The 24564-nt window shown below is 45.0% G+C and overlaps 1 protein-coding gene across 2 annotated transcripts in view; it reads left to right on the forward strand.

Annotated features, from left to right (window-relative positions):
* The window catches only part of Fbn1 (fibrillin 1), a 205558-nt gene that overhangs the window by 115225 nt on the left and 65769 nt on the right, over nucleotides 1-24564 (forward strand). The window contains exons 14-30 of one of the 2 annotated variants that reach the window (XM_048459620.3): nucleotides 1725-1850; nucleotides 3373-3495; nucleotides 6568-6690; nucleotides 7755-7907; nucleotides 11652-11705; nucleotides 13115-13240; nucleotides 14782-14907; nucleotides 15439-15558; nucleotides 15784-15921; nucleotides 16306-16356; nucleotides 17909-18034; nucleotides 18945-19172; nucleotides 21597-21722; nucleotides 21927-22055; nucleotides 22868-22993; nucleotides 23099-23224; nucleotides 24352-24474. In XM_048459620.3, the coding sequence (XP_048315577.2) occupies nucleotides 1725-1850; nucleotides 3373-3495; nucleotides 6568-6690; nucleotides 7755-7907; nucleotides 11652-11705; nucleotides 13115-13240; nucleotides 14782-14907; nucleotides 15439-15558; nucleotides 15784-15921; nucleotides 16306-16356; nucleotides 17909-18034; nucleotides 18945-19172; nucleotides 21597-21722; nucleotides 21927-22055; nucleotides 22868-22993; nucleotides 23099-23224; nucleotides 24352-24474 (2124 nt within the window). The remainder of the gene's footprint in view (nucleotides 1-1724; nucleotides 1851-3372; nucleotides 3496-6567; nucleotides 6691-7754; nucleotides 7908-11651; nucleotides 11706-13114; nucleotides 13241-14781; nucleotides 14908-15438; nucleotides 15559-15783; nucleotides 15922-16305; nucleotides 16357-17908; nucleotides 18035-18944; nucleotides 19173-21596; nucleotides 21723-21926; nucleotides 22056-22867; nucleotides 22994-23098; nucleotides 23225-24351; nucleotides 24475-24564) is intronic. The other variant, XM_085696419.2, reaches the window with a different exon arrangement.

A 24564-nucleotide genomic window follows, 5' to 3' on the forward strand; every position in this document is an offset into this window, starting at 1 on the left:
AGCTGAGAGTCTTCTTAATGCTTTAGCTGTTAGTTAAAACAGTTGGCATGTCAGTAGTGTACTGGACATTTTTCAATAGAAGAAACCACTGTTAAGAGACTTCGCTGCTGAATAAGCAAAGAGAAATGATCGTTGAGACGGAGTTGGCTGGAGTAAGGGCCAGCCAGGGTAAAGGTGTGCTGTTCCCCCCAACCTGAAGCCTGACTAGAGATGAGGGTGACCCACAGCTCCAGTACCCCATCTTCTCCGTGGTATTAAACTCACCCTCAGTGTAAGAGCACACCTGTGGTGTTTGGAGGATAACAGTCTGCAGAGGGATCCAGAAGACTGCATCTTTGGCTTAAAGGATGAGCTTGGGTCAAAGGGGAAGAAGAGACAGAGACAGTGGAAGGCAAATTTGAGTAGTAAACTTCCATGCTGTCTAGATTGCTGGAAGTACACAGTATCCCTCGTGGCATTCCACAGTGAGAAGGAAAGATGGATTATTTTTCTTGTTTATTTTAATCTCAAAAAATTATAGAATGCTAAAATTGGTTCAAGAATATGTGGATTTTTTTTTTTTACTATTTTTCTTTGTGGAGGAAGACATTTTAGTGAGCATTAGGAATAAAGGAGGAGGGGAAAAAAGGAAATCAGAGATTTTTGGCACAAAGATCAGACAGAAGAGAAGCCCAGACTGCTTCAGCTAGTCCAATGGCTCACGCAGAAACCACTGTGGGATCAGCCTGGAGAGAAAGTGCGTAGGAGGGTCAACCACAGACACGGTGCAGACGCTGGGCAGACAGGATAACTGGACAGACCGTAAATGCGCATTCCTCTCTAGGGTGTGCAGGATGCTCACCCTCAGGCACTCAGGGCATCCGCTCAACATGGATGGCTTGCTCTCATCCGACTCTGCCTGGTTCAATGTTCCTGGGGACAGGCGTGGGAATGCTGTGTGCTGCAGAGACAAGGCTGTCTTACCTGGCCTCTTTGATGTTCATCTTCTGGAGTTCTTAGAGCAGTAGGACCAGACCCAGGCTACCCCGCTGTCTATTAGGGCTAGGTATTAAATCATAAAATTAGAGATCAGATATAGGTTATTTGAGTTTATGTCATTTTTTGACATTTCTAGATCTATTATGATTATTATAATTATTATGATTATTAATGAAGAAGGGGACAGCCATCACAGAACCAATGTTTTGTTTGGTAGGTAGAATAGTCATAAAGTTTAGACTGAGAGTTATATGTCTATGGGTGAAACTATACTCAGTACGGGGCTACTGGGAGGCAGTGAGTATCTCATAGTTATGTGGAGGACTATTAGGAGAAACTGAGCAAGTTCTCAAAAATAGCATTTTCTGTTATTATTTCTCATATTGTTGTAAGAGTTCCCTTTTAATCATGTTAGAAATGTTAGCAGTCAAAGTTCAATGTAAATAATCATATATACCACTCCATAAATTATCTAGAAAAAATGCTGAAAACTTTGTACAGTTGAGGTCTGAGTGGTCTTAAAGAAAGTAGGAGTGCATGTGATCATGTAAAGGTTTCTTTCTGTCTCATTTCCTTTTAATACTGATAATCCCACGTACCTTGTTATTTGGTATGATATGTATGATGATGGGTATTATCAAATAACTGAAATACAAGATTGAGATCCTAAATTTGAAAATGGAGGGAGAAAGAAAATAATTTCAAGTCCTCCAAATTACCTTCACCCTTTCTCACTTTAACCCCAGACATTGACGAGTGTCTGCAGAATGGCCGGATCTGCAACAATGGCCGCTGCATCAACACGGACGGCAGCTTCCACTGCGTGTGTAACGCGGGCTTCCACGTCACTCGGGACGGAAAGAACTGTGAAGGTAATGGCGGCAGCCAAAATGGCTCCTCCCCCATTGCATTTCAGCAGCCGGAGCCTTGAACAAGACAGAGCCAGGTGCTGTGTGAAAGGTCAAACTGTCCAATGTGTTGCTCATATTTCTGTCTGAAAGGCAAGCCTAACGTTTCACCCTGTCATGGCCACAATTTGTATGTGTCGAATACCATTTATTCACGCCAGCAGCTGTGAGTTCTCGGAGTTACCTGGTGGCGATGAAGCTTTCGTAGGATGCACTATTCCTTCCTATTTTTATGCAACCAAGACTTGCATATTCTGTAGTTTTATACAATAACAACAAACAAAACAAAACAACAATGAACCGTGTTTAAATCCACGCCTTCTATAGTCGCTTGTAATTTTTTCGTATAAAGTGCCCGCCTAGTAACGAGAGCCACAGATCGGTGGCTGGGCATGCCAGACTGCTTTGAGAGAAACAGGGGTGTGGAGAGCCAGCCTTTCCTATTGACTTCTGAACTCATCGTGGGAGCTGCTTTTCCCTGCAAAGTCACCGTGACTGCTGTGCATTGCTGTGGAGAGAGTTCCCACTCGGGGGGCTTTCGCAGAAAGTGGAGTTCCTTATCATGTTTTCCCACTTCTTTAGCAAAGAGCCCAGGAATCTGCTAATATGTTGAAAGAATTTCAAAATTGTTCTTAGGAACATGTTTGGCAGAATATTATCTCAGTGATTCAATTCACGGACTTGATGCCAAGATTCCCACTTAGGGTAAAAATCTGCTTTTTTTTTAAATAAAAGAAATAAAGAAAAATCATGAATCACTTTAGTCTGCATAAAAGCCTGTAAGTGAAAACAGGTCACGTTGAGAGGTGCGAGCCTCCCGGGATAGCTTCAATAGCTCGCAGGCCAGCATGCCCACGGAATTAAGAACTGTCTCTGTGATCAAAGGGCTCTAAATATTAGTCGGCTCAGCTGGATCCCATAGCCGAGTCTAGCACTTACTAAATCCATCTTTGCAATATCTACTTCAAATTGCTTAAAATGACAAGCTTTCTTCTACTTTTTATTATTCTTCAGCGTTTTTACTTTTTGAGAATTTCATACAATGTATTTTCGCCTCCACCAACCCCTTCCAGGTCTTCCCTTACCTCCCTACCCACCCAACTTCATATTATTTTTCTCAATAGTCTCTTACTTTCTAAAATAACCACGGTTTAGCCTAGACACATTTTCATTCCCAGTTGCCTTAATTTTGTTTTATTTTCAGCATAGCAGAACTAAGTCTGGGCTAACTAAGCTCACCAAGGTGGTAGCTGTCCTTTTCATTTGTGGATGGTGAGCCTCGAAAAATCCTGCTAACCTTGGCCGAGCCAACCTGAGCTGGAGATGCCTGTTTCGCATGCCGTGTTTTCTCTTTGTATTTATCATCTGGATGAAAATGATTGGACTTAGGCATTAGTGACAGAAAATAAGAAAGAGGCATGAATTATGTCTATCCAGGCAGCCTTCCTCCTCGCCTGACCGAAAGAACGTGTGTCTCTGTTTCTAGACATGGACGAGTGCAGCATCAGAAACATGTGTCTGAACGGGATGTGCATTAACGAAGACGGCAGTTTCAAGTGTATTTGCAAACCTGGCTTCCAGCTGGCATCCGACGGCCGCTACTGCAAAGGTGTGTGCTGGGAAACCCTACAGTGTGGTCTTTGCCTCCTTTCTCTTCTCTCTACACCTTTCTTGAAGATTCTTGAAGTGTAGGTTTCCTCAGGTTCTGATTTAGAAGCCTGACTGATATTCCTTCTTGCATTCAGCCGTCCAGAGAGCCACAGCTAACGAAACAATGCTAGTCTTATTTCAGAGAAAGCATTTGGGTTATTCTCAGAGGAGCCTGGAATCGACTGAGGAGCAGTTATTTAAGGAGCTGAAGCGTTGATCTCTCCAGTCTGACACTCTTTCTGATCTTTCCAAGTTCTGTCTTTTCCTTCCAACTGGAGAATAAGGACAGTTGGGTAGAGGGGTTGGGATCTTTCGATCATTACCTTTAGCCTCTCGTCACGTCTTCCCTCGGGGAGAAAGCTGACTTATTTGTGGTGCTGTATTCCTTACTGTTCCATCTAGCTGTTGTAAGAAACAACAGCAGTGAATTTAGGCTTTACCCAGTTACATCAGCAAAAAACGGAAGAAGGACAAATCAGGAGAACTCAACCAGGAGTCATGGGGCAGTCAGATAATTTCTGAATAATTGCATTGCTTCAAGTACCGGAAGCAAAACTTGGGAGTTCTCTTTGTGCTGTCGGGGTACTAGCAAGGGTTATTGATGGCAAATTTGTTCCTGTCTCCTGCTGTGTGGAGCCAGGGATGGGTAACTGTTACATGTAGCTGCAAGATATGAGATATGAGATCAAGCTCCTCAGAGTATGGAACGTCAGCCCAGGAAGTCCGCGGAGTTGCTGAGGGTCTCTGTTCATAGCTTTCACTTCACCAATGTAATACCACATGCTGGAAGGCAGGATCAAGTACCACGGTGCCTCTTCTGAGTGGCCCTAGAACTTAGCTCTCGTTAAAGTACCATGGAAGAAAGCCTTAAGGTCTTGGCAAGGCGTGCTTTCTCCAAGCTTTAAAGAGCGTCCAGTCCTTGGTTGTTTCTCTGCATCCCCTGCGACCTTCACATTGAAGACTCGTAATATTGCGAAAACCCATGTCTTCGATGGGTGTTAGAGACACCATGACCATGGCAACTCTTATAAAAGAAAACATGTAATTGAAGTGGCAGCCTGCAGTCCAGAGGTTCGGTCCCTTATCATCGTGGCGGGGAGCATGCTGGCATGCTAGGAGACATGGTGCTGGCTTCATCTTGGTCAGAAGGCAACAGGAAATCAACTGTGACTCTAGGCGGTACCTTGAGCACAGGAAACCTCAAAGCCCACCCCCACAGTGACACCCATCCTCCAATAAGGCCATAACTACTCCTACAAAGCCACACCTCCTAACAGTGCCACTCCCTGAACACTTATGGGAGCCAATTACTTTCAAACTGCCACAACCTGTCTTCAGTTTAAAACGAACAGTTGAGCTTTTCAAATTTTGAAGTGGGGTTTCTGTCCACGTGGAACTCTGTGCCAGAAGGATCTGACACGGGGAAGAAAGGTTCAAGACACAGAAACATTCTACAGTAGGATAGCACACCAGGTTGTGCCTGCACCTGTGAGGAAGAAAAGGAAAGGCTGTGATTGCTGAGATAGCTGAAATGCCAAGGTCTGGGGACCCACGTGACAGTCTCTTGGCATTAGACCATGCTGTTTCTGAGGACAGTATAAATGGAGGCCTCAAAGCCATTGGTAGTCATGAAAACTGCATCTTAAATAGATTGTTGAATTATGTAGAAGAACTGATAATTGCACTGGTTCACCTGGACTTAGCATTCCAGAGAGTGGGGAGGAGGAAGAGGGAGAGGAAGGGAGGAGGAGAGAGATTGGTTCATATGATTGTCCCCATCTCCCCCCCCCCCCGCCTCCTTCCCAGTATATAAAGCTCAGATAAACACACTTAGGAGGGAAAAGGAAGCAGCCATCACATGTTGCTTTTGCTTACCTCATGTTTCTCCTCTGGCTGTGGAATGAGATTGTGCCTTCACCCGTTATACTGAACCCGCAAACTCATGACTGCCGAAAGCCTTGTCAGCAGGGCCTGTGCTGACTGGGGGACTTTATGTCCCCCTGGAAAGCCTCCAGGCTGCTCTCCAGAAGGTTCTCTCCACCGTTGTACTGTAGGGCTCTGCCTGAACAAAAAGATGCTTGAAACAAACGCACCCATCTGAGTCTATGCTCTTAAATAAAACTGCTCTTTTAAACACAATCAGAACATGAAACCTTGGACCATCGGGGTGTATTTTGTGCCAAACAATACAAGCTAAATAAAACCCAGAGGTGCTTCACTCTCAATTTGCCTCAGCTTAAGGTCAGAAGAAAGGAAATAGTCTCCTACTCTAGTTGTGTATTGTAAAAGGATTGTTAGAAAGTGACTCATTTCTAAGCATCTTTGTTTTTCACAACTCAGTTTGGGTACCCTTTCTACTTTGTCGTATCGGTGGGCGAAATCTCCACTATTGATTTTATGAACCTGATGCCATCTTTTCCAGTACTTAAGGACACACATACAATACGAAAATTACTCCACTTAAGAAAGACTTTACTGTGCTCTGATGGGTTTGAGTGTTGTGCTGACCAAGTGCTGCCATCAAAAGTCACCCTGTATTCCTCTCTCTTCTCTCTGTGGTGCTCCTTCCGGCCTTTAATGTCCGCCTCTCACTAATTGTCCCCGAGGGACTAGGCAAGGCTGATACTAACAGGGATGCCAGCCTGGGTGCTGACTGCAGAAAGGAAAAGTTTTGTCACCTCAGTCAAAGATGCAGTTTATAATCAAACTAGATTTCTGGCTACAGTGGGATGCACGACAGAGTCCTTTGCCTTCTAGTGGTCATTTTCCTCCCTCCATCAATTCTGTCTGGCTTTTGTGCTTTTATTTTTGGTAGAAAGCATCTTTGGAGGATTCTATTAAGATGGCTTTTAACGGAAAAGTAGCAAGCTCAATTGATTTCTCCATTTCCCATCTCTGGAAAACACTGAGCAGACATTCCACTGGCCTGCTTCTATGGCTGTCGGGTATCATTTCCCACAGCGTCCACGTTCCAGGGCTGTCGTAGTGAACTTGTTCAATGGTGTTAAGGAAATGCCTCTTCCCACTGCAGATATCAATGAATGTGAAACCCCTGGGATCTGCATGAACGGGCGCTGTGTGAACACTGACGGCTCCTACAGATGCGAGTGCTTCCCGGGACTGGCTGTGGGTCTAGATGGACGTGTGTGTGTTGGTAAGAAAAAGCCACAGCCCCGTTCATGATAAATACTGCAGTACTCAGCAACGCGTATCCGTAACTAATGTGTCTTCCCCTAGCAGATAAAATACAAGGATGTTTGCAGAACAATAATCTAACAAATTCAGTTCTCTTCTAAATAAATTGGATATAAATGTTAAGAATAGAAGGATAAGTTTTGTTTTGTTTTGTTTTAAAAAGGAAAGGCCAGGGACTCCTTGCCTTTTCCTCCCTCTTTTCTGCCCTGGATATATACCTGTCTTCAATTTTCTCCCACCCTCCTTTGTGGATAATGGTCTTTGGAATTGGTTTGTACAGGTATACCATTTTATGGTGTACATTTTAATAGAGAATTGAATGTCCTAGGAAGTGCATGATGCCATGCCATGGAAACATGAATAAATCAGAAACATGCAGTGATAGTTTTATGTGGCTTTGAGATGTGTTAAATAACAAGACTTTTATCCAAATTATTTTTAAAAGATACTCCTCAATAAGCCCTTTGAATTAGGAAAAGTTTGGGCGAAATGGGAAATTCCTTCTTTAGAGATAAAGATAACACAGCTTAGTTGACCAACATCTGCGGGTTTATATAATGAACCTTTTACAGATTTCCTTTTTGGAAAGCGAGCCCAATTTAGTCATTCAATAACTGCATGTTTATTTTCGAGTAAGCCACATTTCTAATAAAGGTCTTATTTATCATGGTGTGAGATCCAACCTTCATGCAGTGTTTATAAAGTTCCTGCTCTGTGCATGCCTGAGGAAGGCAAAAATGAATGAAAAATAACCCCAGCCCTGAAGGGTCTCCCAGTTCGCTCAACTGTGATAGCCAGAGGAATCCGGTCGACTCTGGCCGTTGGTCCCCACTGCTCGAGCGCTAATGTGTTTTCGGAGTTTTGTTTTACTTTTGTTTGCCCAGTGTCCAGTTGCAAAAGCTCAAGCATTCCCTGCGAGTTAGAACAGGGATGATGGAGAAGTAAATGCAGCCCTGGCTTCGATGTGGGGGTTCTCGTATGGTTAAACTGTCAGGATGATGGCAAGCACTTCCTCTTTTTCAGACACACACATGCGGAGCACATGCTACGGGGGATACAGGAGAGGCCAGTGTGTGAAGCCCTTGTTTGGCGCTGTTACCAAATCCGAATGCTGTTGTGCCAGCACCGAGTATGCATTTGGGGAGCCCTGCCAACCATGTCCTGCGCAGAATTCAGGTAAGCGGTGTCATGGAGGTACCCCCTACTACCAGCTTTCAGAAGTCCCCGGAGAAGTCTGTTCTCTGCTTTCAGGGTTCTCTTGTACACCCTCCCAGGGTATTTGCAGTGGGCAGCCAGCATTTAGACCCATGTCACTCCCCGTTCCTCACACTCTTTCGCTTCAGCAGTGCATGTACCTCTGGAGGAACCAGCGCTCCTCCATCCTGGTCACACTCCCGGGAGCACACGCAGCTTCAGAATGCTAGCTTTTCGCAGGAGCTATTAGAAAAGCAGGATTTTACACAGTGTAAAAGTAAATAACTTTCAGATGACCTGAATATTTCCAGCAGCTTCCCAGAAGGCCATTTGCGAATTTTGTTCGCATCCCACATGTTGATTTTGGTGTACTTTTCTTAAATGGTTTTATTCAACCTTCGGGAAACAGTGTTTTTCTGCAGCTGAGGTGGCACACAAGGTGAAAAGTCAGAAAAGACAACCATGCAGTGAGTGAAAATTCTGCTTCCCCAATCACAGGCAGGATTGGAGGGATTAGTTATTTGTGTGTATTTTTGCTCATTAAATATTTAAATAAATAGTTTCATTAATAAAAATAATTATCAAATTAAAATATATGGACAAGGAATTCTCAGTGTTCTCATCCATAAAATAAATTTTATTAAATGAACTAGACAGTCCTATGCAGACATAATTATGCTCATAAAGAAAAAATAGTTTATTGAAATAGTTCATGGTGTCTTCTATATACAAATGTGTGTGTGTGTGTGTGTGTGTGAGAGAGAGAGAGAGAGAGAGAGAGAGAGAGAGAGAGAGAGAGAAAGAGACTAGTAGGAAGGGGCAGTGAGATGGGAGGAAAGAGAGTAGTGGGATATATGTGGCGTGAAAGCGGAAGCAAGGGCTCCAGGAGAAGGAAGAGGACTGGAGGGAGAGAGGAGAGGATGCTGGGGGAGTGAAACTGACATATGTTTAGGAAGAAAGGAGAAGCTTATTGAGATGAAAGCAGTAGGTTTTTACTATTCGAATATGATCTTAAGGGAGCTTGGCCATTGGCTTTTATTGTCCTAGAAAAAACCTAGGACTAAGCAAACAAACAAACAAACAAAATGGTTAGTGAGTTTACATGTGAGATTCAGTTATGTCATATCCTTCCTAAGAAAAATTCATTAAAAATTAACCTAAGTATGATTTCCAAAGATTACTATATAAAAATAATCTTTGAAATCATGGTGTTCAGAATTAAATATCATAAGAAGCTAGAGAAAGAAAGGACTTCAAAGGAAATGAAGAACTCCACGTAAAAGAAAAAAAAGGATTATTCGTATGTCACCAAAAATCAGTTAAATACACATTTAATAAACTTCAATTATATATAAATATTCATTCAGACAAGATGATTGCATAAAACTATAGTTAGCGGTACAATCTGTCGTTGTTCGCACTAAGTTTTCCAACACTCTTCTCCTAGAATTTGTATTTGTGAGACAGGTGCATGTCAGTAAGGCTGGGAAAGATGGTCGTGCTCACGCCTGTGAGTGCACACCTCTGGACCAAGAGCACGTCCAAAGAATGACCTGGGCTTAGCAAGTCACTAAAGACGCCCAGTTTCTTTAAGCAGTAGGGCTTAGTTAGCAGAAGCTAAACTGGAAGCCCTCGAATGCTAACGTCCAGTTTATGTCTACGCTTTTGTGCCTGAGGGAATTTGCAGGGAAAGCGTTCACATGTGGAAGTTCTTTCAGGGATTGGCAAGAATGTCAGCCAGACCGTGAAAGGTACCCAAGGAAGATGGATGCCCCTCGTGTTAGGATGGGGTGATTTAGCAGGCATGGACAATCCCTAGAATCTCTCTCATCAACTGAGTGAGAAAATGAAACCATGCAGATTTCCAGGGTCATCTGTGTGCTGTGCGAGTCACGTGGGATGCGTGATGCTGAGTCTCTGCTCCGAACCTGATTTGTATGGCTCAGTAAGCTCGCTGCCTCCTCAGCCATCAGGCCTTTTCCTCTCTCGGAAAGCAGCCAGTGAGACCCTCTGAGGGCAGCTCTGGGGCCTTTTCGTGGGCCTGCCCTGCTCCTGTCATGTGGTAGCTTAGGGAATGGTGATTAAGACAGCAAGATGCCCAATTTTTTGTTATCTCCTTAAACCCAGAGTAGCACAGTGCAGAATGGGGATGAGAACCCAGAGGGGAGGGACTTGCTGCTAGCCATGAGTATGTTAGCATTCAGACCCCTTCTACACAAAGCCGTCGGGTCCTGCAGTTGCGAACATGGTGAGCACACCATGCTTCTGTTTGGACCAGGTGTCAGCTGGTCTGAATGAACCGAGAGAGCTCTGTCCACAGAACTGCCCTGGTTTGGTTTTCCTGCTTTACAATTCTCTAAGTTTTGTGACCGTTTTAATAGTTGAGAATATGAAAAGATAGCCAAGATATGCTCCTGTTGTGGTCTTTAATCTCTGTCTTTTAAATGTGCAGTCGCTGGCATGGTCCTCCTTGTAGCTTTTTGCATCCTTTTAAATACTCTTTTTTAAAAAATGAAAACATTTTACTGTTTTTCTCAAATTATCATTTGTTACAATACAGGCTTTGGAGGGTAGGTTTTTAATGCTGCTTTCTTGTTTTTGTTTGTTTGATTGGTTGTATGTATGTGTGTGTGTGTGCATGTGTATGTGTATGTTTATTTTTGAGACAGGGTCTCACTCTGTAGCCCTGGTTTGTCTGGAACTTACTCTGTAGACCAGGCTGTCTTCTAATTTGCAGAGATACTCCTTCCTCTGCTTTTCAAGTGTTGGGATTAAAGGTGTATGCCACCGTGCCTGGCTAAAAGATTAATTTTTAATTTTATATTTTCAAAAATTATATCTAGCACCATCAGAAATACAGCAAGTGTTTGCTCCCTCTGCTAAAGTTCCACCCCCACCCCCACCCCCCCGCCATGCTCCTGAACACAGACATATGTGATTGATTCTGGCTGTCAGAATGCATGGGCAGGCAAAGATCTCTGTCAGTCCTCCTCCTTGGAAGAAGCATGATTCCAGCTTGCATTTCTCCTCATTCACCATTTCATTCTTCTGAATGTTGCTAGAGTTGTATATAAAACTGTGTACAATTATAAGCATTAAGAAGCTGATTCTATCTCAAGTTTGGGGACCGATTCTGCACATTCTGTACTAGAAAGATGACATGATTTTAACATTTTCTCAAAAGTTTTCCTGTGGGTTCACCATGGAAAATGATCATAGAATCGCAATGATTCAGAAAATACCCTTACACAAGGCGTGTGATGCTTTGCTGTGCCCTTGTGAAGAGAACCCGAGCATCTACAGAGAGCTGGGGAGATGTGAGAGCGTAATTGTCCTGGAAAAACAGAGCTATCCCCAGGATGGTGGGGAAAAGTTTTATTAACAGCTAAGAAACCACATTTTAACAGGCACCTTTTACTGTATGTGAAAAGTATTCCCTGGTGAACAAATTGAGTTGTAGGGGGAAACACCTTTTCCAAAAGTGCTTTGCACCAAGAAATTGCTATGACTTCCCCATATCCTTCAAGGTCATATTCCTTGGCTCTGTGGGACCCTTCAAACAAAAGCACAGTCTAAAGGTGACTCTCCCAGGGGACGTCTCCCCTTTCTGCTGCCACTCTAGTGGGGTTCTCCTTGCTTTGGAGGAATTGATGTGTGTGAGCCAACGGCAGAACTGACCTGTTCTTCAGATAAGGAATTCATTTACTATCCGATACTTTGTTACAGCGGAATACCAGGCACTCTGCAGCAGTGGGCCGGGCATGACCTCAGCAGGCACTGGTAAGGAGTTGCTTTGACATTTTACCAACTGAAACATGTGCAGAGGCAGTATTGAAACTCCTGTGGGTATCTAGTTACTTTGGGACAATCTGGCCTGACACCTTACTGGCCAGCATCACATGGTGATGGACGCGGGATGCCTGGAAGCCCCCATGGCAGAGCTGCTGCAGCACACTGACGACTGTGGGTGTGGAGCTTTTTCGCTTTCCTGGGGCAACTGATGGAGAGCTATGGATGAGATACCATGGTGGGCATGGCTCATTCTGGAGAAATGGTGGTCGGAGCCTTTCATGAATTTCCCATCTCAAGTACAGCTGAGGGATTTGCATTGGACAAACAGTTGTCCATTCACAATCATAAAGATGTCTTAATTCTCAAAGGGTCAGTCATAAGATGCCACTTAAATTTTGTAGCAAGAAATAGCAGCAACATGCTAAGTTAAAAAGAAAATGACGCATTTGTTTAGGAACTGGACAAACATTGAGTGTCATCAAAAAGAATAGAATCAAAAGACTACTGAGATGAGCCTGAAGATGGTGACAAGAAGGGACTGCCTTACTCACGTGGAGCTAAGCAACTTACTAGGGGCGCTGGGGGAAAGCAGACTGGCTAGTTCTCTTTACGAAATGTGTGGATAAAGATGAGGAAGGAATATTGAGAAAGAAGGGCAAGTAAGGACGCTGCTGATGAAGGAGTCGGTGAGGATCAAATAAGCCATGATAAGGACTTAGAGGGGAAGCAAATGACCACCCTGACTTATGAAGGCCATCCATCCACGTACTGTCCTTCTTCCTCCTTCCCCGCCACTAGAAAGGTCTGCTCAGTATGTGGGGCATAGAGAGACAATGCCTGGCCTCCTCAGAGCCAAAGCAGAGACTCTGGGCTTGCTTTCAGTCTGTAATGAGACTTGCCGAAGAAATTCCACACACAGTGGGGCAGGGACCTTGCATAGGCCTAATTTAGAGCCAATAAATACACAATTTATACTTTAATTTGAAGATGTTGTTGAACTTGATAAAAATATGAAGCAAGGCCATGATATAATTACCTCATTGGCCACATGGGAGGCAAAGAGAGGGGAACGAGGGGGTGTCGCAGACTTGGGCTCTGTGCATCATTCACTTTCCATCCTGGTGCTCGGACCATCAGGACATCTTCTTCGGCTTAATTCAGGGGTGATAGGTGACCATATGGTCACAGCTCAGATGCCAGCTTTCCCAAGGGTCTGGGATGGGGGGAGATTTGACTCATCCTGTCTTACAGTGAGCAAAAGGAATGAAATATTCTCTTCCAAGTGAACTCAACCCCCAGAGAGCAGTCCTAAGGTCATTGCCCATATTGGAACTGTTTGTTTTCATTCAATGTTTGTTTTAGAATGTGATTGACTTTGAATTTTTTTGGTGCTGTAGATATAAACGAATGTGCATTAGATCCTGATATCTGCCCAAATGGAATTTGTGAAAATCTCCGTGGAACCTACAAGTGCATATGCAATTCAGGATATGAAGTAGACATAACTGGGAAAAACTGTGTCGGTAAGCTCGGCTTGCTTTCTGAGACATCTCTTGACAGCTCTGAAGAATCGTGACAGATTCCCTTGGTAGAAGAGAAATCTGTTAGGTGGAAGAAACCCAAGTGTCGGGAGCCTTGGTGACTTGACTGCAGAGCCACCCCTATTTCTACTAAACCGTTCTCCCAGCCGCTCCTCAGATTTAAGCAGAGAAAGCACAGTTTGTTTTCAGTAACAATGATTTTGTGTTAACTTTAATGAGCACCCTTTACCATGTGATAACAACCTTTGATTAAGGAAGAACCCAGAAACTAAGTAAATCATTTAGTTGGTAAGAAAACAGTCAGCCTATTTCTTTCTTCAGCATTCTTTAGTTGCCTGGAAGAGTATTTTCTGAAAACCTCTTCAGTATGGAGTGACACATAGCCTTGTGTTTCCTGATGTTGGGGTTTTAAAACCAAGATACTCACAGTTATGGGGAAAGGATGTGCACAAACTGTGAAGTGGGGGTGTCTTTTTAGTGGAAGAACAAATATATTTTGAATATAAGCAGATAAACCTTTATGGGATATGATGGGAATGAATAAGCTTTAAGATAAACTAGAAAAGTCTGAGGCTGTATTTTAATTTTCATTTAGGGCTTTGGAGTTAGGCACTTCCGCTTGCTTTTACCTTGGTGACATTTTAGAGCCAAAGCCGGGAAGGCCCCTGTCCAAGGAGCTGATCTAACTTTGAAGCAAGTGATTTTTCAGAAAAAAATTCAAGATTGATATAAACATCTGTTCATTCTTCAGGTTTCCACACACATATCAGATGTCAATAATTTGTTGTGTGCTGGATTCTTCTGCTGTTCATCCAACATCAGGGTCTCTATGGGTTCTGACCCAGGAGAAGAAAACCCTTTTGCATATGTTCCTGGCCATTGGCTGTCTTATTTGCATGGTCTTATTTGAAGCCTCCTGGTGTTTGGAACTCTTGGGAAATAGTTGTGCTCCTGTATTATTTTGATAGACTTTCAACATTCTGTTTACTCAAAGAAACATAACATATATATATATATGTATATATATACATATATATATATGTATATATGTTAGATACTATATTTTAGATACTACACATACATACATACATACATACATGTTGACTTTTAAGTATATTTTCTGCTGTGGTTAGAGTAATCCTACATGGCCTTCACCTCCCGATGCTGGGACTACAGGTGTGCACTATATTGTTGAGGTTGCTTTCTGTTTATTCAGTTCCTTAAACTGGTAAGATTAGCCGTTTTAATTCTAATGCTATAAAGCCATTGCAAAAATAAAGACTTCTAACTTTCAGAGAATCCAAGAGTTGAATTAAATAGCATCCAGCAGCTTGAGACTGTGTAGATACTCACTTTGGACAAGCAGACTAATTCCTATTTGGGGAAAACCAATGGAACAAGAGTCTTGCCTCTCTGGTAGACTTGATTATACCACTGGGCACTTAGAGACCTAACCTAAAAGCGAAAGGTGTTGGCTGCGAGGGACAACGTCTTGCAAACGCTCCCATTTGTTGTCTTTCCAGATATTAATGAATGTGTGCTGAACAGTCTCCTTTGTGACAATGGGCAATGTCGAAACACCCCTGGAAGCTTTGTCTGCACCTGCCCCAAGGGATTTGTGTACAAACCCGACCTGAAAACCTGTGAAGGTAATCGTGCCTTTGTTTTGAAAGTATGTACTTTACTGTCTCTGGGAAAGCTCTTAAACAGCCTGGGGGGTAAATTGAAGTCTCTTCTGTTTCAGATAGCCACGCCAGTTCTCTTGGGATTGTCTTTCCTAAATGGCCCTGTTCACACTCTAGCCACAGATGTCCATACTCGCATTTGGCATTTTGCTCACCCTTTCGTGGTGGTTTTAGGGCGTTCATTTTCATTTGTCTCTAGCTGGCATTTTATTTGCCATCTCTTAATAGATGAAGAAAATGTTGTGCCTGCGTAATTTGAATCCATAATTTTCTCCAGATTTTTCTGAATACGAAGACTTAATCTTGTGCCAGTTTCTATACTGAAGAAATATGCTCAATTAGTATTTTGACGTGCCGTCTAGTTTGGAAAAGCCTGTCTAGGCCAGTGTTACTATCTATCTAATAAGAATACATGGTAACAATTAAGGCCAAAGTCGAAGCATGCCTTTTGTGCCTAGGACCAGCCTTCAGTAGTAATGGAGACTTTTGTTTCAGACATCGATGAATGCGAGTCCAGTCCGTGCATTAATGGAGTCTGCAAGAACAGCCCTGGATCTTTTATCTGTGAATGTTCTCCTGAAAGTACTTTGGATCAAACAAAAACCATCTGCATAGGTACGGCTCCTTCTGAGGATGATTCTTCAGTGTTTATCAATAACCAGCTCAGTGCTACTATGCTTAATGGCTGCGTTGGTGGCAACCGAAGTTTAGCTATAAGAAAGAGATTAAAAATGATCCTTGTTCCCTGTTTCAGAACACCCGTCAAGCTGTAATTCTGGTGTAGGCATTGAATTTCTGATAAGATTCTGTTCGGTGTCCATCACCCCCCTGTTTCTGCAGAAACCATCAAGGGCACTTGCTGGCAGACTGTCATCGACGGGCGGTGTGAGATCAATATCAACGGAGCCACCTTGAAGTCGGAATGCTGCTCTTCCCTCGGTGCTGCCTGGGGGAGCCCCTGTACCATATGCCAAGTTGGTAAGAGAAGCCACCACCTCATTAGTTACTATGTTTATTTAGGCCCATGTGGGAAGTTTAAAGATGACCTTGGTAAAATCGTGTTCCTGAACAGGAAACCAGAGAAGTATCCATTTTATGTGATTCTGGTCAGTTCGCTATTTCCTAGCTCCTCCATGTGCTCACGTGGTTAGCTTGCACGGTTTCCCGGAAGCAGCAATTCCTGCCAGCTGGGCTTTGCTAGTGGAGGCATTTCATTGCTGCCCGCCCTTATCTACGCGATCCCATGCTCATTCATCGGAGCAGAATCAGCTCCTGTCCCAGGCACTCCCTCTCGCATTTCTTATGCTTAGCGTTCCTGGGAAGTATAGATAGAAGTTGATCTTGCTTTGTTTCCCCCCACAGATCCTATATGCGGTAAAGGGTTCTCACGGATTAAAGGCACACAGTGTGAAGGTATTTCTTATTCTCTATAAACCATGCATTGTTGTGTGGATGAAGAATGCTTGTGTTAATTTGGCCTGGATTAAGGGGTAAAGGAACTTCACAGTGAGAAATACGCTGCCGAGAAAAAGAAATCACTGAGGACCGAAGGACAGAGCAGATGCTAAATGCACAAGTTGTTGCCTGTGTCCGATCACTGTGGGCAAAGGACAGCGTGGCTGGAAATGCTTTAGGATGGCCAAAAAAGCAAGACTGTCCCTTTTTTGGAAACTGTAAAGTTTGCATTCTCGGTCAGCCCTGTTTTTATTGTTGCCGCTTGTTTCTTTGCACCACATTCACGAGTGACTTAGAGGGGTGCATGCAGTTGCCCCTGTTTTCAGGGTCTATGTGGACCCTCCCCAGCTTGCTGTGGTTCCTTCTCACGGAGTCCTGAGTAGATATGGGTCACCGTGACTAACACAGCCTGACATGACACAGCCGCTGAAATATTTTTTAAAAAAAAAAAAAAAACAAAACAAAAACAAAAAACAACGGTTAGTCCCATATGTGGGATAAAATGAAGTTTCTTCCTGTTAAGACAAGGAGGAATACTACAACCCCCACCCAAAGGCTTGCTTTCCAAATGATGACTGAATCCTTTGGCTTTTTTCTGGTTCAGACCAGCCGTTCATAACTTATCTGAGCTGTCACAGCACACTTTGGTGTGCAAATGGCCGAGGAAAATCCCCCAAGGAATAACTCCACAAACGGAGACTGGACTTCACTTCCATTTCGTTTTCCTTCAAGAAAACAGTGAGGTGTTTTCTTGATGCTCTTGACTTTAAAGGGTGACCTGTTTAAAACAGACACAGTGTGTGTGTGTGTGTGTGTGTGTGTGTGTGTGTGTGTGTGTGTGTGTTTCCTAACTAAGGTTTCCCCCATTTGGCATTTGGATTGACTTTCTTTGAATTAATTTGATGATGTCTGTTTTTCCAAATTAAGTTCAGAGAACACACTGCCCCGTGAGGCAAACTGGGGAGGATCAGTAGGTCTGGGCGGCCCTGGTGGATGATGAATGGACGTTCGTGTGTGTTGACTCTCCCTCACCCAACCAGCCAGCCACCTGGGCTCAGTACTCCTGGATCAGCCCACATCCCACAGCAGGATTTGATTTTTATAGAACTCAAACTCAAGCTTATTCTTCTTTGGTAATTTGGAAGGCCACACTTTGCCTGTTTGTAGTCATCTAATCTCCTAATGCTAATTATAACAACCCTCCGAGCCTTCCTTACTAGAACTGTCCCCCTAAACCCTTGGACCCCATCCCTACTATTCCAACACTATTTCCAGAGGCCAGTGGAGAGACTCCTAGCTTTAGACTCCTGGCTGCTATTTAGACACATGAGATGTTCCTATGAACTGTTGGGAGGAGAGCTAGTGTTCTGAACTTTTCAAGTTTTTGTGATAGTCATTGCGAATCTGTGAGCGGGGAAAGCCAGGATTAACTTATACAGATATATTGACTTATACAGATGTATTAACTCATACAGATGGATTGACTTAATGCTCTTTCTTCCTTTTTCAGATATCAATGAATGTGAAGTGTTCCCAGGAGTATGCAAAAACGGCCTGTGTGTCAACTCCAGGGGTTCATTCAAGTGCGAATGTCCCAACGGAATGACCTTGGATGCCACAGGGAGAATCTGCCTTGGTAAGGATGAATAAGATGCAGTTGGACATTTGGTTCCAGGTACACACACACACACACACACACACACACACACACACAGAGAGAGAGAGAGAGAGAGAGAGAGAGAGAGACAGCCTTAGCTCATCTGCTAGGCTCTATGGTGGTGTTCTGACAAACTGCCTTCCTAAGGAGTTAGAAAGCCGCGAGGAGACTAGTCTTTCCTTGTTCTTTCCTTTCTTTGAATCACAGCCACCGCAGTCACTATTGCCCGTCTGCCACAAGCGGCGGGGCACATGCTGAGTGGCAGGGAGAAGGGCGTTTGCACTCAATGGGAGACTATACTGCATTTCTTCTAGGTCTGTGCTATAACAGGTCAGATAGGTCCTTATAGGAAATCCCTGTTGATATCAGGAGCAGAAACCTTCCTGGGAGAAGGAGGAGTTGGGGAGGGAAGGGAGGAGGGGGAGAGAGGGAGGGAGAGAAAGAACAGGGCTATCTCTACTGTTGTATGGGAATCTCCATGCCAACTGCTAGAGTCCAGGGGATCACTTCACATCCAGTCATCCCATCCCAGTGACCCGGGAGAGACTAGACATAGAGTCTAGACTTAGAGTCCTCAGAAGGCTGCTCCCTGACTCTTAGCTGTGATGTCTGCCTGGCTTCTAGGGTCACTGCTACAGAGTCTCACTGCTAGGACGAAGTCCAGAGCTCTCTGGTTTCTTGCCTTTGACCGTGGAGATGAAGTAATCTGTAATACATACCTGACACTTCTCAGGAATGCTTATCACATAACACGGGTTTGCATCTGAAAAAAAAAAATGCAGTCACGGATATAGCAAATTAGCATGTGTTATATTTTCCCTAACAAAAGTAAGTTTGTAGTTTTGGACAGTGAAGGACCGCTGTCCTCAGTCTCTCCCACCTCTGACAGACATCCGCCTGGAGACCTGCTTCCTGAGATACGACGATGAGGAATGCACCCTGCCCATCGCTGGCCGTCACCGTATGGATGCCTGCTGCTGCTCGGTTGGGGCAGCCTGGGGGACCGAAGAATGCGAGGAGTGTCCAGTGAGAAACACCCCGGAGTATGAGGAGCTCTGTCCCCGAGGACCCGGGTTTGCGACCAAAGACATTACGAATGGGAAACCTTTCTTCAAAGGTACATTGCTCCTGCGGCTGATTGGTTTTCTCTGTAGACCAGGAGATCTTTGGTCCCTTTGGTACGCCCAGTGTGCCGCAGAGACCATCATGGTGAAGGCGTTCCTTCAGCATTCCAATTTCTGAGAAAGCTCTCTCTCTGCTCCCTCTCCCTTTCCTACCTCCAGCTCTCCTTCCCTACCCTTCCTCCTCCCCTCCCTACCTTCCTCTCCTCCCCGCTTTGTCAGTGGTAAAGCTCCCTCCAGTCCCCACATCTCAGAACTTCCTGAGGTCTCTTACCTCTTTTGTCCATTAACTAGTAAAATAACTCTTTAATAGCATCCTAGTTGAGAACTAAAGGGATGTCAGGTGCCACCTGCCCGAATGGTGTGATTTGACCTTTGGTCCCCATTTGAAGCGTTCCTGTTGCTAGTGGCAGTGTGAGAAGGCACTGTAGTTCACTGTGTTTCAGATGCTCTTTTCTGCCATGCCATAATTGGAAGGCCATGTTAAAGTAAGAAGTTATAACTTTAATTCTGAGGCTAGCTTAACTTCGATGGACAATGGCATGGTGATTGTTTACTTTAGTATATGAAAAGAAAATGATATTACCAAGAGTTCTGTTTATTCAGGGGGTGGTGTTGGTGTTGGTACTGTTTGTGTTGTTGTTGGTGGTGGTGGTGGTGTGTGTGTATGTGTGTGTGTGTGTGCATATGAAGGACAGAGGCTAAAATGGGTGTCTTATTTCTTGAGGCAGTGTCTCTTACTAAGCCCGAAGCTCACCACGTTTAGCTAGTTGTCCAGCAAGCCCCCAGGGTCTTCATATCCCTACCCTCTGGCCCCAGCACAGGGCTTACAGATCCACACGGCCATCCCTGGCTTCATTATGTGGATGCTTGCGATTCAAACTCAGGTCTTTATGTCTGCACAGCAAGTTTCTCCCCGTGAGCTGTGCCCCAGCCCCAGTTTGCCAAGAATTCCGATTTTCTTAGTGGAGAGTTTGTTCAGTGTGGCCTGCTGTCTCTCATGTTGGGCTTTGAAAGTCTGAGATCTCCTTATCATAGTCTCCATGACTGAATCAAGTCAGAAAAATGGGAACTAAGTTCATAAAAACAGAATAATTGTCTTTGTACGAGAACGGAAGGTTTCCCTCCTTTTTCCTTCTCTCCGCCCCTTTCTTCTCTTCCTCCCTCTCTTCCTTTGTTCATCTGTTATTCTATGAGATTGTGATCATTAAAGCTGTCCTGTCCAGAGAGGCAGTTTCTAGATGGCCACCTCAAGTTTCTCTTCAGTAAATTCAGAAGCCACTACATTTTGCCGCCGCGAAGGACTTGAGGGTCTTAACTTAGCCCTCCAGTTCTCGCTGCCATGGTATTATGCAGAAATGAACTTCTATTTCTTGCTTTTGGAAAGGCTCCAGTAGGGGAAAACCTGGGTCACATGTTACGTATATATCACCTTCTTATATATAAGAAGCTCTTTAAATTATGGCAATGATACGCAATGCTGAGAAAATTAAAGTAGTATGGATTATCTGTGAATAATTTAAACTATAAACAACATCTTTAAAGTCTCAAAGTCACTTTAAGTTGTATTTAAGAAAGTCCAGAAGAGTCAAATAAGAACCTTTCCTGCTGCCATGATGGTTGTAGTGGATGGGTGGCCGTGGTGGGCGGGTGACCATGGTGGCTGTGGTGGGTGTGGTGTGGTGGATGTGGTGGCTGTGGAGGCTGTGGAGGCTGTAGAGGTGTGGAGGCTGTGGTGGGTGTGGAGGCTGTGGTAGGTATGGAAGCTGTAGTGGGTGTGGTGTGGTGTGGTGCCTGCGATGGCTGTGAAGGCTGTGGTGGCTGTGGTAGCCATGGTGGGTGGCTGGCTGGGTGATTGTGGTGGCCATGGTGGCTGTGGTGGCTATGGTGGGTGTGGTGTGCTGGGTGTGGTGTGGTGGCTGGTGGCCATGAAGGCTGTAGTGGCTGTGGTGTGGTGGCCGTGGTGCCTGTGGAGGCTGTGGTGGCTGTGGTGGCCATGGTGGGTGGCTGGCTGGGTGATTGTGGTGGCTGTGGTGGTCGTGGTAGGAGGGCAGGTGGCTGTGGCAGATGCTGTATTTGTCATTGTTCATGTGCTTTAAGTACTATTTATCATTCAGGCATTCATTGGCCTGTGATTACCAAGTGCTTGCTGTGTCCTCGGAAGCGACCAGGCTGCTAGCAGTCCCAATCAGCACACCTAGCTTTCTTAGCAATGTTCTATTAAAACGCAGAAGTCAGAATGACTAGAGACGTTTACAAAGTACTAGCCCCTGGATTATCACACATTGGTTTAGCTGAATTTTGCCAAGACCTTAAACAAGGCCCTCCAACCTCCTGGATTTAATGTGTGGACCCCTGAGACGTCCCAGCTGGTTGCTCATAAGCTTCTCTTCCTTACATTTTTTTCCCTTTTCCTAAAGATATCAATGAGTGCAAGATGATACCAAGCCTCTGCACCCACGGCAAGTGCAGAAACACCATCGGCAGCTTCAAGTGCAGGTGCGACAGTGGCTTTGCTCTGGACTCTGAAGAGAGGAACTGCACAGGTTAGTGTGTGGGTCTCCAGGGGTGGCAGGCGAGGAGTCTTTCCAAACGCCCTCTTCCCTGCGTGACTGTGCTCTTCCCTGCGTGGCTATGCCCCTTCCCTGCGTGGCTATGCTCTTCCTGCATAGCTGCGCTCTTCCCTGCGTGGTTTCACGTTGTAAGCTCCGCCCCACCCTCATTGTCGCCGCCCACTGTTTTGCATGCAGACATTGATGAGTGCCGCATCTCTCCTGACCTCTGTGGCCGAGGCCAGTGTGTGAACACTCCAGGCGACTTCGAATGCAAGTGTGACGAGGGCTATGAGAGTGGATTCATGATGATGAAGAACTGCATGGGTGAGTTTGTGCTGCATAAACAACGCGGGAAGCAAAGGCCTTCGGGAAGTCTGGATTCCTCAGAGGGATCATAGCGTCCCAGGCAATTCCTGCTGTCCAACCGTCTAACCAGGGAGGGCAGTCTGTGGCAGAGGAAGACTCATAGGAAGACACGGGGTGGGGGTGGGGCCAAAAAATCGTGACTGAGACTCCAGTGGAAATTGTGAGACCTTGAGCGATTTCCACACCTGATAGAATGAATTGAGAACAATTCTGATGTAAGCTATAGTAGGAGTCCCATCTCAGGGCCTGACAGTTCTAGAAAGCAGTGTTGACGAAGCTGCCTTAGGTCAGGTTCCCCATGAACAAATCAGAGATGAGATTTCTGCACAGAAATGTGGTGGACTTGGGTGTTGGTTTGAATTTTGGTTTGTTTGTGCTTTTTTTTTGTGATGGGTTTGGGGGGAATATTTTGAGGGAGGAACCCCTCAAAATGGCAGAGAAGCAGGGTAGTACAGAGTTGGGTTGCATAGCAGCACATTCGGATCCTACAGGGAGCTCTGGAGGTAAGAATGGCCCCAGGATTGAGACAAGGTCAAAGCTTTTGATTTCCAAGACTGGCTATGAATTGCTTCTAATGTGAGAAAGCGTTGTGACCGCTCATCTTATGGACATCTCTGAGTGAAGTGGACAGTAGTTCTCTCAGAAGGGAACTGAGAAGCCATCAGTAGCCAGGACTCCCAGCAACTGAGGGTTAGAAAAGGGGCTGTCCTGGTAAAGGAGAAAGAATAGGGCACCAGCATCTTCAACGTGGGGTCTTTTCCATTTTACAGATATTGACGAATGCCAGAGAAATCCTCTCCTGTGCCGAGGAGGCATTTGCCACAACACAGAGGGAAGTTATCGCTGTGAGTGCCCTCCTGGTCACCAGCTGTCCCCAAACATCTCTGCATGCATTGGTAAGGAGGAACTCTTCAGTCCACTTGTGTGAGGTCGGTTGTTGGACCTGTCTCTCTGTCACATTCGGACACTTACGTTTCTCGCCGCTCTTTGTTTCTAAACAGACATCAACGAGTGTGAACTGAGCGCACACCTCTGTCCCAATGGTCGTTGTGTGAACCTCATAGGGAAGTATCAGTGTGCCTGTAACCCGGGTTATCACTCGTCTCCCGATAGGCTCTTCTGTGTTGGTAAGTTCTAGCTTCCTGTTTATTTCCTCTCTTTGTAAAACACCCCCAGGTCCACTATCATAGGTAGATGCTCTCGCTTCATCTTTCCGGTTTCACTGCAAGTAAAATCCCATAGCCGCTCACAATACTTGCCTCTCGCTTTCCTCTTCAATGATGAATGAAAGATATGCACTCTGATGTATGCTTTTGGAGTAATGAACAAAGCGTATGTCAAAGCAAATCAGCCAGTGATAAGTGACACCAAGAAGAGCTAAGTGTGGCAAGTGTCATGGAAAACACAGACAGGCACAAGGGGAGGCCTCTGCCCCATGTGGGAGAGATCATCTAAAGATTTCAAAGAGTGACCGTTGGCAAGAAGGTCATGGAATGTTCGTATCTTCCCCCGAAATAGAGGCCATTTCTGGCACCCCTTAAGTATGGGTTTTTGTGGGACAAGAATTTGGCTTTGTGGTTGGTCCCCTGTAGGTTTAGTCCTGCTGTGGCGGGTGACATAGGAGGCCCTGTGGCTTTATCATGCCCGAAGTCGAAGTGAAATGGCGTGAATGCTGCCAGTGTACGCCTGGCTTGGGATGTACACCGTGTGGAACTGCCAAGGCTCAGATGGTTTCCACCCAAGACCATAAATCAGCACAAATTCTTTTGAAATCTAGCCAAGGACAGCTCAAAACTTCAATTTAGGTTCTCGCAAAGAATCAGAACCGTAGCCCATCAAGCCATAATTCCAGTTTATAACTGAATCAATGACCAAGAAGATCGCCACAACTGTAAACACCAAAGAAGGTGCCTCAGTCAGTGTTTATGTGCTGTACCGGAATACCTGAGACTGGCTAGTTTATAGGGATAGAAATTCATTCCCTCATAGCTCTGGAGGCTGGGAAGCAACAGCAAAATGCTGGCATCGGGCACAGGCCCTTTTGCTCTGCCAAAGTATGTGAAAGGCAAGAGAGAGAAAAAGCAAACGTGGCCAAATTCACCCATTTTCTGATGGCACCAGTGCCACCCAGAGGATGGAGTCCTCGTGGTTGAATCACCTCTGCAAAGTCCCATCATTGATACTTCTATGGCAGTCGCTAAATCTCAGCAAGCATTTGGGAGATAACATTCTGATGTTCTTCCCGCTCCTCTAGACATCGACGAATGCAGCATCATGAACGGCGGCTGCGAAACCTTCTGCACCAACTCGGAAGGCAGTTACGAGTGTAGCTGTCAGCCAGGGTTCGCACTGATGCCGGATCAGAGATCGTGCACAGGTGAGAAGCTTTGCCCTCTGGTTCTCTCTCTCAGGGACAGTCTCCCAAAGCAGAGTTGCTCAGGGCCTGGGCTTTGGAATCTTAACAACC

Source organism: Myodes glareolus, chromosome 10, assembly GCF_982192425.1.
Source record: "Myodes glareolus chromosome 10, mMyoGla1.1, whole genome shotgun sequence".
Lineage (NCBI taxonomy): Eukaryota > Metazoa > Chordata > Mammalia > Rodentia > Cricetidae > Myodes > Myodes glareolus.